Source organism: Danio rerio, chromosome 8 (genome assembly GCF_052040795.2).
Source record: "Danio rerio strain M-AB ecotype USA chromosome 8, GRCz13ab, whole genome shotgun sequence".
NCBI lineage: Eukaryota > Metazoa > Chordata > Actinopteri > Cypriniformes > Danionidae > Danio > Danio rerio.
In genome coordinates, this window is record NC_141028.1 from 59,273,672 (window position 1) to 59,291,175 (window position 17,504).

General features: G+C 33.8%; 1 protein-coding gene across 8 annotated transcripts in view; it reads right to left on the reverse strand.

Annotated features, from left to right (window-relative positions):
- cabin1 (calcineurin binding protein 1) overlaps positions 1–17,504 on the reverse strand; it is a 158,434-nt gene that overhangs the window by 11,156 nt on the left and 129,774 nt on the right. For all 8 annotated transcript variants that reach the window (XM_087265546.1, XM_087265544.1, XM_087265542.1 and 5 more), the window contains 2 exons: positions 14,113–14,187; positions 1,133–1,406 (listed from right to left, as the gene is read on the reverse strand). In XM_087265546.1, coding sequence (XP_087121672.1) covers positions 1,133–1,406; positions 14,113–14,187 — 349 coding nt within the window. The remainder of the gene's footprint in view (positions 1–1,132; positions 1,407–14,112; positions 14,188–17,504) is intronic.

Below are 17,504 nucleotides of genomic sequence, written 5' to 3' on the forward strand. Positions count from 1 at the left end.
TTATTTTCATTATGTATTGGGACTACAACAAATGTTATATTTGTATATTTGTTATTATTATAATTATCATTAAAATTATTATTATTATCATTACAAGTTAGGACAACAACAAATGTTATATTTGTATTTGTTATTTATTATTATTATTGTTATTATTATTATTATAAATTGGGACTAAAACAAATGTTATATTTGTCTATGTAATTTATTATTATTATTATTATCATCAATATTATTATTTTATTACTATTATTTTAATTATAAGTTGGAACTGCAACAAATGTTATATTTGTCTATGTAATTTATTATTATTATTATTATTAATATTATCATTATTTATATTATTATTTTCATTATGAATTGGGACTACAACAAGTGTTATTGTTGTATATTTATCATTAATATTAGAATAAAAATAACGATGATGATGATTATTATTAATATTATTATTATAACTACTATAAATTGGGACTACAACAAATGTTATATTTATTGAAATATAATTTCATATTATTTCTATTTAATAATTTTTTATTAATTTTCCGGCCTCATACTTTCAGTCTTCAGGGTCACATGATCTTTCAGAAGGCATTCTAATATGATGTCATAAGTCCTACATAATTTTGTGGAACATGTGGAAAAAAATGTTTACATAAACCATGCTGAGTGTCATATTCAGAACATTATTTATTATTAAATATATATAAATAAAAATATAAAACCTATCCATCTTTTTCTCAATGTGCCTAAAATTGAATGTTTAATTTATAGTTTGAACCATTGGTTCGAGGCACTTCTATCATAAAAAAAACCTAATAATGTTAATTAACATGGTTCTTTGTGCTTTATTCTTATCTGTCATGAAAATAATATTAGGTGGCATGGTGGCTCAGGGGTTAGCACTGTCGCCTCACAGGAAGAAAGTCGCTGGTTTGAGTCCCGGCTGGGTCAGCTGGCATTTCTGTGTGGAGTTTGCATGTTCTCTCCATGTTGGTGTTGGTTTTGATCCTAATTGCGGTGTTTTGTTGACTGTAACTTTAAATTCAAATGAGATGGTGCTCTTCAAAAGAGGGCGGAGCTACATGATACATAATGGCATATTCAACAACTGTCACAGGATAAAGGACTATACCTGTGTGGGGCAGGAAGGCCATGCTTGCGATTGGCTGGCTGGTGGTCTTGCGTTGCTGTGATTGGTCGGTCTGGCAGTAGATCTGCGCTGGTGTGCTGTGTGTCTGCGTCTGTATGAGCAGCGGTCGAGGGGTCTTGCTCAGCCTGGCCTCTGCGTCCTGCACCGACGCTGGGTGTGTGTGTGTGTGGAGGCACGGCGTGGAGAACGATGCTGGGAAGAAGATGTCTCGCTGCTCTTTTGTAAACTTGGGAGTGCTGGGCGCTTCACTGGAGCTCTGCGGGACAGAAAAACAACAGCACAATAAGCTGATGTCATCTCTTTCACAACTTAAAGGGACAGTACACCCATAAATCACACTTGACTTGTTCCAAAACCACACAAGACAAAACAAGAGATCTTGAAGAATGCTAAACTTCCATTGACTATATGTTCTCCTCCTATGGAAGTCAATGTTTTTTCAGCTTTCTTTAAGATTTCTTTTGTGTTCGACAGAAGAAAGAAACTTGTAAAGGTTTATAATAGGGCTGAACAATATATCATTTGAGCATTGAGACTGCAGTTTATATGTGCATTAAACAACATTAGGCATTCGTTTAAGGAAGTAAGCTTTGAATTACATTTGAGCCTTTTTTTAATCAGTTATCTACGTATTTGCATTGTGTTAAGTGTTTAAAGTTAAATGTAACTGATGTTTAGGAATAATTAAAAAATTTAAAGGCGCAGTGAGTAATTTTCCCCACTAGAGGGCTTGAATTAACAACAAACAAAGGCATAGGTCAATATCGCAATGTATTTATCCACAATAGTCACATCGCAAAATTGTATTAGATTCAAAGCTACATACAGTTGAAGTCAGAATTATTCACCCCCTTTTGTTTTTGTTTTTTCTTTTTTTAATTTTTCCCAAATGATGTTTAACAGAGCAAGGAAATTTTGACAGTGTGTCTGATAATATTTTTTCTTCTGGAGAAAGTCTGATTTGTTTTATTTCGGCTAGAATGAAAGCAGTTTTTAATTTTTTTTAAAAACAATTTTGGGACAAAAATCAATAGCCCCTTTAAGCTATTTTTTTTCGATAGTCTACAGAACAAACCATCGTTATACAATAACTTGCCTAATTACCCTAACCTGCCTAGTTCACCTTATTAACCCAGTTAAGTCTTTAAATGTCACTTTAAGCTGTATAGAAGTGTCTTGAAAAATATCAAGTAAAATATTATTTACTGTCAGGGCCGGAGTGGGACTCCTTTTCAGCCCTGGAGTTTCAAGCCTTGGACCTCCCCATCTCAGTTCACGACTGACTATTAAAATAAGGTCATTTCCAATTCAGTTTCTAAGGACACTTTCACGTCATCTTTCAAGAAAACAGCTGCTTTAGAACTTCAAATTTCCAACAACCCTAACAGTATTATATGTCTTAACAATAAAAAATGAAGAAAAAAAAATAATAATAATTTTTCAGATGAGGTTCGAACACGGGTCGGCCGTGTCATATTTTAACGTGCTGACCACTGGACCACAGTGGTGCTGTTGAAATTATGTGGCTGGAATGAAAAACAAATATGGCACTATGACCTGCAAGACTTTTACTGATGGCTTAATCTTTTTCTCTCCTTTTTAAATTTCTGATCAAGTTATGTCAGATTTATTAATGTAGTGAATCATCTGATTTTCATTGAGCAGGTGTATTATTAATCAAAATTAATTATTCGAATTCACTAAGGTGCCGCTTTTTAGAGTCGAATGATGATAGTTACATCATTAATAATTTGCAGGCTGCATTTTGTTTACGGGGCTGCGAGAAAAAAAATAAAAAGAGCGGAGCTGCGGCAAAATAATGAATAAAAAGAGTGAGGCTATGGTCAAATAAATAAATAAATGAAAAAAAGTGCAACTGCTGAGAATGCAAGCAGCTAGGGACACCAGCCCTCGTGGCCAAAAAACGGACCGGCCCACCGGGAATTCTCCCGGTTCTCCCGATTAGCCAATCCGGGCCTGTTTACTGTCATCATGACAAAGATAAAATAAATCAGTTATTAGAAAATAGTTATTAAAACTGATATGCTTAGAATATAGTTCTATAGTTATAGTTTATAATAAACAGGGGGGCTAATAAGTCAGGGGGGCTAATAATTCTGACTTCAACTGTATATTATAAAATATTATATATATTTCAATTATTTATACAATGATGACTATGTTATTTTACATTTAATTGTTCAATTTCTGTACATGAATACTACTCGTCTCCCTGTTTGACTTTTTATTTATAATTTTTGATCCGTCGTAATTAGATATGTTTGTAATTCATTATGTTTTATATAATGAATTACTTGATCTTCGATTAAAAAGAATGACATCTTTCCAAATAGAGCTATATCGCAATATATATCGCTGCAAAACAAAATATCGCAATGTCAGATTTTTATAAAATCGGGCAGTCCTAGTTTATAACCACTTGACCTGAATAAACAGTCATTTTTGGGTGAACTGTTCCTTTAAACAGAGTCAAAAGAAGAGACAGTAAGTCAAACACAGAGTGAAATAAGTTGATCTTGTGGTATTTACTTCACTTACTGCATTCTGACACTTAATAATAACAAACAACTTACTACTAACAACTAGTTTGAATTCAGGATATTGGCACGTTTTCCATCTATTAACCATAATCTGAACTCTTAAAACAGCATTGACAGTAACTCAAGCAACCAATCAAAAAGCAGGAAACCCACATGTTTGGCAAACATCCAATCAAAAGCTCACATTACAAACTTGACCATCCTATAAGCTGCATCCTACCTGTCAACTTGTGTTTGGCCCTGTCAGAAACCCTTCATGGAGATGGACGACTCAGCAGACGCTCAGCAGAAAAACCAAGTGATCATGCAGAAAAAAAAACTCTCCAGCTCTACGTGTGTGTGTGTGTGTGTGTGTGTGTGTGTGTGTGTGTGTCTAGAGAGAAGCACTCAGGGACTCGCTCGCAGCTCCACAAACAAAGTACACGACAACAGAGGCAGCCGTCGCCATAGCAACAAAGCCAAACCTCAGCCAATAGTTGACGAGACGACCACGCACTCCCTTTTTTCTGGAAAACTGCAGTGTGTGATAAACGCTTGCATGTGTGTAACTAAAACAAAAACAGAGTGGTTGCTAGGGGGATCTGAGCGGTTGCTAGGGTGCTGTTAGATCTTTCCTTACCAGCTCAGGTCAAAAAAGTTTTTAACTATGCATAAACCGGGAGTTGCAGAGACTTTCATTTCAGTATGCTGATGTACTTTCAACAAAAAATGGAATACTTAGTAGTGGGCGTGGCTTTCTTTTTACTCATCATTCCCTAATAGCAAGTTAACAGTAAGAGGGGCGTGGCTGAGAGTATTGTGGCTGATACGTTAAACTGACATCATCAGGGAAGGATCGTCCCCTTAAACGATCTAGATTAAAGATTACCAAAAAAAAGAAACTTGTTTTTTTAGGTGGATTAACTTGCATGGATTAATTGTTCACTTAATAGCAAACTAAAGGTAAGGGGGCGTGGCTAATAATATTGTGACTGATATGTCAAACTGACATCATCAGGGAAGGATCGTCCCCTAAAACGAATTAAATTAAAGATTACCAAAAAAAAAAAAACTTGTTTTTTTAAGTAGATTGACTTGCATGGATTAATTGTTCGCTTAATAGCAAACTAACGATAAGAGGGGCGTGGCTAAGAATATTGTGGCTGATACGTCAAACTGACATCATCAGGGAAGAACCACCTTTCCAAAATATTTTAATTGAAGATTATCAAAAACAACTTCAGTTATTCAGTGGATTAACTTGCACAAATTATTGGTTCACTTAATAGCAAACTAACGAAAAGAGGGGCGTGGCTAAGAATATTGTGGCTGATGTGTCAAACTGACATCATCAAGGAAGGACCACCTTTCCAAATTAATTTGATTGAAGATTACCAAAAACAACTTTTGTTGTTCAGGGGATTAACTTGCATGGATTAATTGTTCACTTAATAGCAAACTAACGGTAAGAGGGGCGTGGCTAAGAATATTGTAGCTGAGGCGTCAAATTTACATCATCAGGGAAGAACCACCACTTTAAATAATTTGAAGATTACAAAAACATTTTTTTCAGTGGATTACCTTGCACAGATTAATTGCTCACTTAAAGACAAATAATGTACGCAAAATAAACAACGTAAATTTAGTTTAAAGAACTACATAGTGTGCTCCAATCTCTTTTACCAAGTTGGTAAATTGTTGTTAAGGTCTTCGGAGAGGCTTTTAAGGCTGATTTACACTCAACACGTCCGCTAGTTTGCTTGAGTGCGCGTGGTGACTGTGACGTCATCACGATGTTTGCGGAGGTTCGCTTTGTGTGCGCATGACATGATTTCTGCTGTAGGATCGCACAAATTTTTTGAGACTCAAGCGGATAGTGCGCATGTTGCTGCATTTGTTTTGAGTTGAATATGAATCACTCAAGAGATTTTGTCTGAAACAGGATCGCCTGTACAGACATCTTTATGATCCGTCCATGCGTGATCATGGAGAAAACCAGATGGAAAATATTTTGGCTAGAAATTGCAACAGCCATGGGAAAGGTGGAACTGTTTTGTTAAAAAGTTTGGAAAAACTTGGGGGATAAGTTCGTTAAAACCATTAAAAGAGGCCATGGCGCAAGTGGAGAAAAGAAATAGTTACAAAACTAATTTGAAATAAATTATTTCCTTGATAACTGGAAAAGAATGTTTAAACCTAAATAAAAAAAAGTCAGTAATTTTAAGCAAGTTTATTTTTTTTTTGCTTTTATTCTTGCCATAATAATAATAATAATAATAATAATAATAATAATAATATATATATATATTTATATATATATATATATATATATATATATATATTTTTTTTTTTATATATAATATTATAATAAACTATAATAGGTAGAGCTTTCTGAGATATGAACAAAAGCAAGTGATACCTCAAAGCTTAATTGAAAAAACATCTTAAACGGTTATAAAATTCTTTATAACCATAAAAACAATTTTGAAAAATAATAAATAAAAAATCCCACACTGACTTTGAATTAAACTACAAAGAAATTAATTGCCAGCCTGCACATTTCCACCACTAGGGGGCCAAAGTGTCACATTAGTGTTTGAGCAAGACTTCAGCTTCTCGTGTGCGGAGTTATGCTGAATGTGGCACAGTCTCGTTACTATGGAAACACCCCAGCAGCACAAACACATGTTCATCCGTGTGCTTAAACATGCATTAACCTCCTAACACACTGTACACAAAGCAGTGTGATCCGATAGGGAGCAGGCCGGTCACAATAATCAATATATCGACTTACCATACAACACATGGACATGATGACCTCAATCATTTTTGGTGATGCAATATATAATCGCCCATACATTACAATTGTAACCACATTTTAGCAGACTTTGCAACACCTCTATCTCTATTAGAGGTGTCAGTATGGTTAATAAAACACTGGAGTATTTACTATAAATGACTATAGTATATTCTCATGTGGGTGTCTGACAGCTGAAAGCAGATCTGGTAGCTGATATCACAGCCTCTGTTACTCTTTACCTTGCACTTTTGTGTGAACATTTATTATTATTTATTTAGGATATTCACATTCTGATTCCATTGCCTCATTATTAAATAGTTCAAATGACAATAATTAAATGACTTTATTTATTTATTTATTTTGTTACAGCACATTGTGTTCTGTGTCCTGATTGGCTGTAGACCATTGTCAATCAATTTGCAGGCCAACAGACGATTCATCAAAAAAATCCACCGTCTGCCACTTTTCCAAATGATCAACTAGAAGTCAAGTCAAATTTGCTGCTCTAACAACTGAGATCAACGACGAGACTTTTGTCAGGCACTGTATATGGCAGTAAATTAAGATATAGCAATGCCAGTTTTTCCCAATATCATGTAAGCCTCCCTCAATTTGTTTCTCATTCTCACTCTTGTCGGACAGGAGAACAACAACATCATCATGAAGAAACTGGAGTCAGTAACAGGAAGCATTATACCATCACTCAGCCTTTTACAACTTCTGTTTGCTCTCAAAACTAAAAAGTTTGTTCTTCCATTTGGTTTGAAGTATACCGGGGCTTTAATTTGTCAGCACCTGCAGATGGAGAGAGTGAGCGGCAGGGAAACAAACCCACCCACAGCGAGTTAATCAACTCCAAACATGTTAATGGACTCCAGCAATTACTGCAATTGAGGAATTACAGAGGTTTAAAAGGGGCTGAACACACACACACACACACATACGCGCGCACACACATCAACCACACGTTTTATGATGATGAGCGGCTAACAGTGTGGGAAACCAACCACAGATTGCTTTGTGACTGACACGTTGACTCATTTGAAAAAAGGAAATATTTAGCAGAATGCGTGGGCTGCTCGTTTCCCATACAAAGAAAGTGAAAGTGGAAAAAACACACTGTATTTGTGCTTTTGAAATGATTGCGCAAAACAATAATGTTTATTTATTGATTCTCTAGTGACATTTGGAATGTTTTTAAGGTATAAATCACTCAGTAAGAATGAGCACACCCTTCGCAGATCTCTCTTTTAAAGATTAAAATGTCTATAGAAGGCTTTATAATAATACATGAGTGCATATTCATTAGATTACTCAGTAGCATAGCCAAAACCGGAGCTAATCTAGCAAAAAGATCACATTAAATATGTCAATAACATTTTAATTGAAAGGAAAAATCAAAGGAAACATAAAAAACTGTATATATAGTTGAAGTTTAGCAGTTTGTAATTTTATTTAGCAGCAACTTATTTAAATTTAAATGTATTATCTTTCTATTCCTAAAGACTTTCAGTGACCAAACTCTTATTTTAATAGTATAATAAAACTGTTTTGTTTAAATCCGCCAAATATTATTGGTTATATTCACTGAGAAATTAATAAAATATTCATTTTTAAGTGTCACTGATGCTGACGCTGTACAGTGGTCCCTCGCTATAACGCGGATCACCTTTCGAGGCCTCTCAGTTTTGCTGTTTTTATTTTATTTTTTGACATATTTTATTGGTTTAAACTGGTTATTTGCTCTGAAAATGTATATACAATAAAGCAATACACTGAGTATTTTTGGTTATTACACACTGTAAAAAATGCTAGGGTTCCACATGATTCTTTCATAGTCAATTAAGTTAACACAAATCAATTAAATCCAAAAAATTAACTTAAACGTTTTTACAAATTTAAGTGAGTTGAACGTAAAACAGTTGTCTACAAAAGACATTTCAGCTCAATTTACACAAGTAGCTTGAACAAGCGTGTTTTTTTTTGTTTTGAATGTGTGTTAAAGTAAACCGTTTGAAGCTAAATTTTATATTGATTTAATACCGTATATCGTGACAAAAGCTTCAGCTATTAGTTGTGACAAGAAAATTTGATAACATCACAAGCGTAGTTATGACTTTCAAATGTCTGACAGCATGTGAACTGCACTGTAAAAAACACTGGGTTCCTCACATCAGATTTGTGTTGGGACAACATGAAGCAATTAAGTTCACTTATTCGTTTTTACAAATTTAATTGACGTGAACATAAAACAGGCAGCACGGTGACGCAGAGGGTAGCACAATCGCCTCACACCAAGAAGGTTGCTGATTCCAGCTCCGGCTGGGTCAGTTGGCGTTTCTGTGTGGAGTTTGCATGTTCTCCCCGTGTTGGCGTGGGTTTCCTCCGGGTGCTCCGGTTTCCCCCACAGTCCAAACACATGCGGTACAGGTGAATTTTGTAAGCTAAAATTGTCCGTAGTGTATGGGTGTGAATGAGTGCGTATGGATGTTTCCTATGGGTTGCAAAACATATGATGGATAAGTTGGCGGTTCATTCCGCTGTGGCGACCCCAGATTAATAAAGGGATTAAGCCAAAAAGAAAAGACCCTCTGAGCTGAAGCAGCTGCCAGACGTTTTATCAGGACACAAATCTGCATAATGACATAGGTATGACACAGGTATTACAAGAAGGTGGTGAAATATGAGGACATTGCTGATGTCCTCGCTTCTCCAAAAGCGTAGTTTTTTCAGAGAGTAAAACTGTACAGTTTCCTGTGAGGGTTGGGTTAAGGGGTAGGGTAGGGTTTTGGTAATAAAAAATAAAGTTTGTACAGTATAAAAACAAAGGAAACCGATGTAATGTCCCCACAATTCACAAAAACAAACCTAAGTGTGTGAGTGTGCGTGTTTGTTTATGAGACACACAGCAGCAGTAGTGATGATCTCCATCACCCACTCACTCACTATCTGTCTGTCAAACCGCTGCAGGAACCCACGCTTCCCACCGACAGGCGCACTTCCTGTTCACCGAGTGATCGACACAGCGAGGAGCTGCTGAACCAACAAACCACCTCAAAAGAAGAAGATCTCGACTAATACTGTGAGCAGATCATGACTGAAACACCAGCAGAGAGGAAAACCATCCTTCTGAAAGCATTGATCTGTTTTCTGACAGCCATGTGATGACATATTGATGAGAAATATTCAACTCAATCCACTGAGTTTAATTACAGTTAAGTTTTACTCTTATTTTTTTAGCATAAATAAATAAATAAATCCTTAAATATTAAAATAAATTATAAACATTTAAATTATAAAAACTGTTTGGGGTGTAAACATATGTGGGAACTACTCAGTATTCACTGGACTTACAATTAATAGTTGTGGGTTTAAGTTAAACTTCTTTTTGTTGCTGTTCTGCAAACTAGTGATGACATATAAAAATTAAAATTAGATTGTCATTTTTATATTATTATTATTAACATAATTTATTTAATAGTCATTTAGAGCATAAACTAACAATTGGGAAAAATCTATAGTGAAATAACAACAATAATAAAAATAATAATAATAAGAATAATAATAATAACATAATATACTGATAAATTAAATAATATAATAATATAAACTGACAATTGATTTAATATAATAATCTATATTAAAAATAATCATAATATACTGATATATAATATTAACTGAAAATTAAAACATTATATAATATAATACATAATAGTAACAACATAAAAAATAATAACAATAGTAGTATTAGTAATAACAACAACGTAGTAATATACTTATATACTATATAATAATATAAACAATACATTTGTCAAAATAATAATAATACATATATAATAACAAAAATAATAATATACTGATATATTATTTTATATAAATTGAAAATTAGTCTAAACAATAATTATATAACATAATATATAATAACAAAGATAATTATAATAGTAGTAGTAATAATAATAACAACAACAGTGCTATACTGATATATAATACTATAAAAGTAAATTTTGTCAAAGTATTAATATTCTGATATATTATATAATAAAAAAATAATATAAACTGACAATTGGTCAATATAATAATCTATATTAAATAATAAAATAATAATATTAACTGACCATTGGTCAATAAAATGATCTATATTAAAATTATATATATATATATATATATATATATATATATATATATATATATATATATATATAAATATAAAAATAAAAATAAAAAATATATATGTATGTATATATATATATATATAGGAATATGAATATATAAGAGCATGCAGGAATAATAATAATAATAATAATAAAAATAAACTGACATTTTAAATAAAAAATAATAATATAAACTGACAATTGGTCAATAAAATTATCTATATTAAAATTATATATATGCATAGGATAAGAACATGCTGGAATAATAATAATAATAATCATAATAATAATAGTAATAAATGACCAGAGAGTGTGTAAAAAGTATCAGTTTGAGCAAAACTCTATTTTTTGACATTGATCATCAAAAATGTTTCTTCATCATCAATTAATATAGCACATTAGAATGCTGACTTTAAAACTATTATAACTATAAACAAAACTATTATTTGACAAACGCATAAACTAAACATTTGGTTAAAAAAAAAAAAGATGCTGTACTTCCAGACAATTTTTAATCCTAACTTCAGGAGAGAATCAACAACCCATAAATCCAGCAGTGAGAATATTCAAGTGCTGAGTCCTTTTCAAAGACGCTCCGAGGACATTTTAAACACGTTTTTATGGTAATTTAGTGAATAAATAAGTCAATTAAAAAAACAAAAAGTCATCTTGATCTTAATTATATAACTCTCCCATTAATTGTTTGTTGTGGCTCAATAATACGCAAGTCATACTGCACACATTTCAAACTGCACAGTACAGCAGACAGAAAACTCATTCACCTCCACTTAAAAAAAAACAGCCTGACATTACGAGACAACATTCACCAAAGCATCTCAATGCAGATGAATAGCAGCATTATATAGAGCACTACACCCTAATGGTGGACAAACATGGTGGACCTGTGGCCTGTCAGACAGAAAACAGTGTAGTAATGGAGCATTAGAGCTAAATAAGCGGCAGAGAAGATGAACGGAGAGCCTGAGTGACATCGCTTTGAAATGAAGAGACTGAATGGGGGAGAGAGCAGCAGGGACTCTTATATGTGCTGCCCAGATGACTTTCAACACGCTAATGAATGTCTAATGAAAAGAGAGCGTCTCAAAACATCAGACACATCTGCATGGATCTGGAACACACTTATATGGTGCTTCAAATCCTACAAAAACACGAAAAACTAAAATAATAATAGTCAGCAAGGTGTATATGTGCATACACGAGCATACACAAGCTGCAAGCCATTGAAATGAATGGGTTTCATAGTGCAGTGCTTTCAGCATCTGGTGTGAAAGCTGCTTCAGATTGTGCAGTGGCTACAGCTGGAATATTGCTGGAATTTATTTCAATAAAAAAAATAATAAATTGCAGACTCAAAACTTGTATTGTTCTCAAACGATACTAAAAATAAGGCATACTGCAAAATAAATAAATAAATAAATAAAAGTAAACACAATTACTGACAATTACTTTTTTTTTAGGACTAATTGGCATTCGAAAAATCATTAATCAGAATATTAATCTCTTATGGAGATCAGAAAAAAAAGGATCTATTATTATCTGAAAGACACACAAGATCTATGATTGATTTTAGGTTAATTAATACTGTATACCAAATAATATGAGTACAATTAAAATGTGAAACATATGTTTGATATATGTTTAAAGACTAATTAGTATTTGTAGTAGCAGTGGCGCAGTAGGTAGTGCTGTCGCCTCACAGCAAGAAGGTCGTAGGTTTAAGCCGAGGCAAGACTGTGGTGGAATATATGTCGGGGAATACGACTAAAAACAGTGATGGGGACTGCAGAACACAGCACACTTGTTAGATTGATGCAGACGATGACTTGTACTGCAAAGAGACCTCTATCTCACTCATGGCTTGTCCTCTCAAGTGGTGGAAAGACGATGCACAACGTTACCCACTGCTGTCAACCTTGGCTAAATCATATCTCTGTCCCAGAAACCTCAGTCCCAAATGAGAGGGTTTTTTTCTGTTGCAGGGGACATGCCCAGAGATCCCAGCTTTCACCAGATTATAGTTATATGATCATTTTCCTTAAAAACCCATCTCTATCCAAGTGAGTGAGTAATTAAATGTTGAATGTGAGGAGTTTTCAACAATACTAAATTGAAACTTAATTTTTTTAATATGGTTTAATAGTTTTTTGTTATTAAAATTGAAAAATTGAAGTTCCTGTTTCGAAACTTACAGATAGATGGCTGATTTGTATGTCATTGTATGTTCAGTGCTAAGGTAAATAAACACTTTTGCCACTTTTTTCGAGTCTTTTCATTAGTTTTGTTTTTCCTGTAAATGATTCAATAAATACTGAACCATGCCATTCATACCGAGGTATTATCGCACCGTGAAATTCTGATACCGTTACATACCTAATAGAAAATAAATTGGAATTGGAATTTTAATTCATCTGCTGACTTTATCAAGTTGTCAACATAACATGACACACGTACTAATACAAACTATTGCAATATATCACAATATTTATTGTATCGTGATATATTGTATCGTAACCCATGTATCGTGATGTGTATCATATCGTGAGGCTCTTGACAAATACACAGCCCTAATCCGCTTGTTAAGTGTGACGTCACGCGAAGCGGCTTCCGGATCCAAGCGCTCTATTTAACTGAATGGGGAGACTCATGAAATGGTAACAATAAACGTTTACAAGGCGATTTAATGCTTTCGAAAATCACGTTCGCAGTATATATGTCCATGCCTAATATCCGATGGCCAGAAAGTGCTACATTTTTTTATAAATTGATAAATTTTTGGTATTTGTTATGCAGCAAGCCCAGAGATTGTTGTGTACACTATGATTTTATATAAAATGAACTTTAATGTGTGATAGGAATAAAACGTGATCATAAACGAATGATTTCTCCACTCAAATGAATGGCGGCTTGGACCCCGAAACAGTATTACATACGTCACAAACACGTCACCACTTAGCAAGCGGATAAAGACAGCGGCTAATACAGTTCAAATATTTTATTTTACTCTATATTTACCTGTCTATAATTTATTTTGTACTCATGAATTTTAATTCCGGCGCATTTCTACAAAATCATGTGCGAACAACTACACACACTGCAATCTGAGTGCTTCATTTGCATACTCCACACACAGTGGAAGCTATTTTATGAAATAGTATTTAGTATGCAGGAAGACTCTGCCTTCTCTCTCTTTGTGCGGCTCAACAAAAGTTTTCATTGTTTGAACATTGAGAGGAATGGAGGCACACGAGCAAAAGGTGCATAATTAGTGCATCTCATAAATGGCTCAGAGACGATAGAGGTGTGTGTGTGTGTGTGTGTGTGTGGGAGGGATGACAGAGAAAGCGAAATGCACAGAAAGGGGTATCAGAGGGGAAGCACCACAGAAAGAAATGTGCAGAAATCCTACATTGCGTTTGCTGTTTCCACGGTGTCTGCGAGTGTGTGTCCTACCTGTCTCTGTGCTGACGTCGCCATCTGAATCTGGCAGAATTTAACAGCTTGATCCAGCGCTACATCCTCATCCACCTACAGAGAGACAGAAACAAGAGAAATAAGATGAGGATTGAGTTATCGTTCATCATAATCTGACGCACAAAACACGAGCACACTCACAGTTTACATGAAGACTTCAATGCAGCTTCATGTCATGCTTCACATCATTTGGAGTATGTACAGTTGAAGTCAGAATTATTAGCCCCCTTTAGAATTTTGTATTTTTTTTTTATATTTCCCAAATGGTGTTTAACAGAGCAAGGACATTTTCACAGTATGTCTGATAATATTTTTTCTTCTGGAGAAAGTCTTATTTGTTTCATTTCGGCTAGAAATAAAAGCAGTTTTCAATTTTTTAAAAGTCATTTTAAGGACAAAATTATTAGCCCCTTTAAACTAATTTAGTTTTCGATAGTCTTCAGAACAACCATTGTTATACAATAACTTGCCTAATTACCCTAACCAGCCTAGTTAACCTAATTAACCTAGTTAAGCCTTTAAATGTCACTTTAAGCTGTATAGAAGTGTCTTGAAGAATATCTAGTCAAATATTACTTACTGTAAGTCAAGATAAAATAAATCAGTTATAAGAAATGAGTTATTAAAATGATCATGTTTAGTAATGTGTTGAGAAGGTCTCTCTGTTAAACAGAAATTAGGGGAAAAAATAAACAGGGATGCTAATAATTCAGGGGGGCTTATAATTCTGACTTCAACTGTATGTACAAAATTAAAACTCTGGGAGGAAACTAAATGTTCTGAATGCACTATGGCGTGGAGCGTGAGATGCACTCAACGTTGAAAACTAAAATGACTGATGACCGGTGTTTGGGGTAGCGCATTACAAGTAACGTGAGTTATGTAATAATATTACTTTTCTAAGTAACGAGTAAAGTAACGCATTACTATAAAAAATTAAGTAATAATATCTGAGTTACTTTTCTTAAAAATTAAACAAGTTACTTTTTATATTAACTAACACACTTTTAAAAATAGTTAGCAGAATTAAAATAGGTGTAATCACGCTGAATCACAATCGAACCGCGCACTGGAACACCTCTTCAGAGCACTCACACATGTCAAACGAACTGGGAAACGCGCCCGGGCACGGTTTGGATGGCCTAGTGTGAGTGCACACAAAAACCAAGATGTCAGAGCCTTACATTTCTGTGACAGAAGTATTCTCATTATTTTGAACACATGGAAGAAAAGGACAGTGATTTTACTGAATTAATAATACAAAAATACAAAAGTAGCAAACACATTGCTTTTAACTTTCTTTAATTTCAATATACGGCATGTATAGCATCAGGAAGTTCTCAGAAGGTAACATTATTCTAATCCTTTTTTAAATAGTTCATTTTTAAAGGTAAATGAAGGTGTAGGTTATACAGTTTGTAGTTAAATGCCGAACTCCTCTATTAAAAAAAAAAAAACAAAAAAACACTGCAAGTTCTGAAAGAGATCAAACCTCAGGCAGGTATGAAAAAGTAACTCAAAAGTAACTTAAAAGTAACTAATTGCATTACTTTCCATAAAAAGTAACGCAACTAGTTACTTTTTTAGGGAGTAACTTAACATTTTAATGCATTTCTTTCAAAAGTAACTTTCCCTAACACTTCTGACGACAACTTGAAGTATAGTTCAGAATCAAATAAACATTTTGGGATCCAAAAACAACTCCATTTATTCTGAACTTTGTTCTTTGAAACTTTCCAAACCTTTTACATGTCAAAAACAGCTGCATTACACACAACAGAAAAGGTTAAGTCTAAAAAAAGGATAATAGGAACACATTGTACTCGGCTGTCATGTAAACAAGGTGCACATGGATCCGTTTTTGACGTAAAAAGTGCCACAGAAATAAATCATTTCAGAATCGAATGCTGCCGTTCAGAGCAGAACCATTTCGGCGTCTTGTAATTATGGTAATCCAATCACAACAAGAACATGAGGATAAAAACAGAGTTTGATGTAAAACACTTATTCAGAGCACAAATCTCCCACTTCAGTCCAGCCAGACTAATGAGCACTTTAACATATGACTGGCCACATCTACAAACAAACAACCATTCAGTAAGCTGACGGAGGCGTCGCTTCTCAAATGAAAATGCAGAGAGTTTACTCAATCATTCAGGTAGCACATTTGCATAAAGTGTTTTCAGGTACACTTTACATAAAGGTACATTACAACTGTTTTGCTGCAAGTCATATTCGGTTGTAAGTTGATTTAAAGGGGCAGTTAATTAATACAGTATACCAAATAATATTAGTACAATTAAAATTAGAAAAATGTGTTCGATATATATTCACATCTGCATGCATCTGTAAAAGACTTATATGTTGCTTTAAATTCTACAAAAAATACTAAGAAAAGCAAGTGGTATATGTGTGTACACGAGCGTATACATGCTAGTCAGCACAGCAAGCCATTGAAATGAATGGGTTTCATAGCGCAGTGCTTTCAGCACCTTGTGTGAAAGCTGCCTCTGCTTCTTCCGTTGAACACTGAAATATCTTGGGGGAAAAACACCATTGACCTTCATAGGATTTTTTGTTCCTACAACAGATGTTATTGGTTGCTTTTTTGACATTGTTTAGAATTTATTATTTTGTATTCAACAGAAGAAAGGAGTTTATGACAAGTTATGTTGTGTTGGTAATGTCAAGTTTTAATGACAAAGACAGGTTTATAACCATCTAAGAGTGGGTAAATAGTGAGAAAAACTATCATTTTTGCATTTTTGAGTGAACTGTCCCTTTAAAATGTCATCAACAGTTTTAATGTTGTTCCAACTTAGTGATAATTACAATTAAAACAAAGGTTTTTCTAAACAAATGTGAGAGATTTCTATTATTTTCACCAAACTGGCATTGTTAGGGACTTAGGGAGGATTTATAAGTGTAAAAAGAATTAAATCCCTTTACAAATAATAGCATATGTACTTGACATAAATATAAAGTGAGCTGACGGATGTGTTTCTTCCCAAATTAACATGCGGAGAGTTTAGTGAATCATTCAGAAAGCACATTTGCATAAAGTGTTTTAAGGCACCACTTGGCATAAAAGTACATTACAACTGTTTATCTGCGAATCATATTCTGTTGTAAGTTGATTGGAAGGGGGAGTCCACAGTTTTTTAGATTATTAAAACAGTATACCCAATAATATTATGAATATTCAAATTCAATGTGAAAAATATGTTTTCTATATTCAAATCTGAATGGATCTTAAACACACGTATATGGTACTTAAAACTACAAAAAAAAAAAAAAAAACTACGAAAAAATAATAATCAGCAAGTGGTACATGTGTGTACACAAGCGTATACATGCTAGTCAGCACAGCA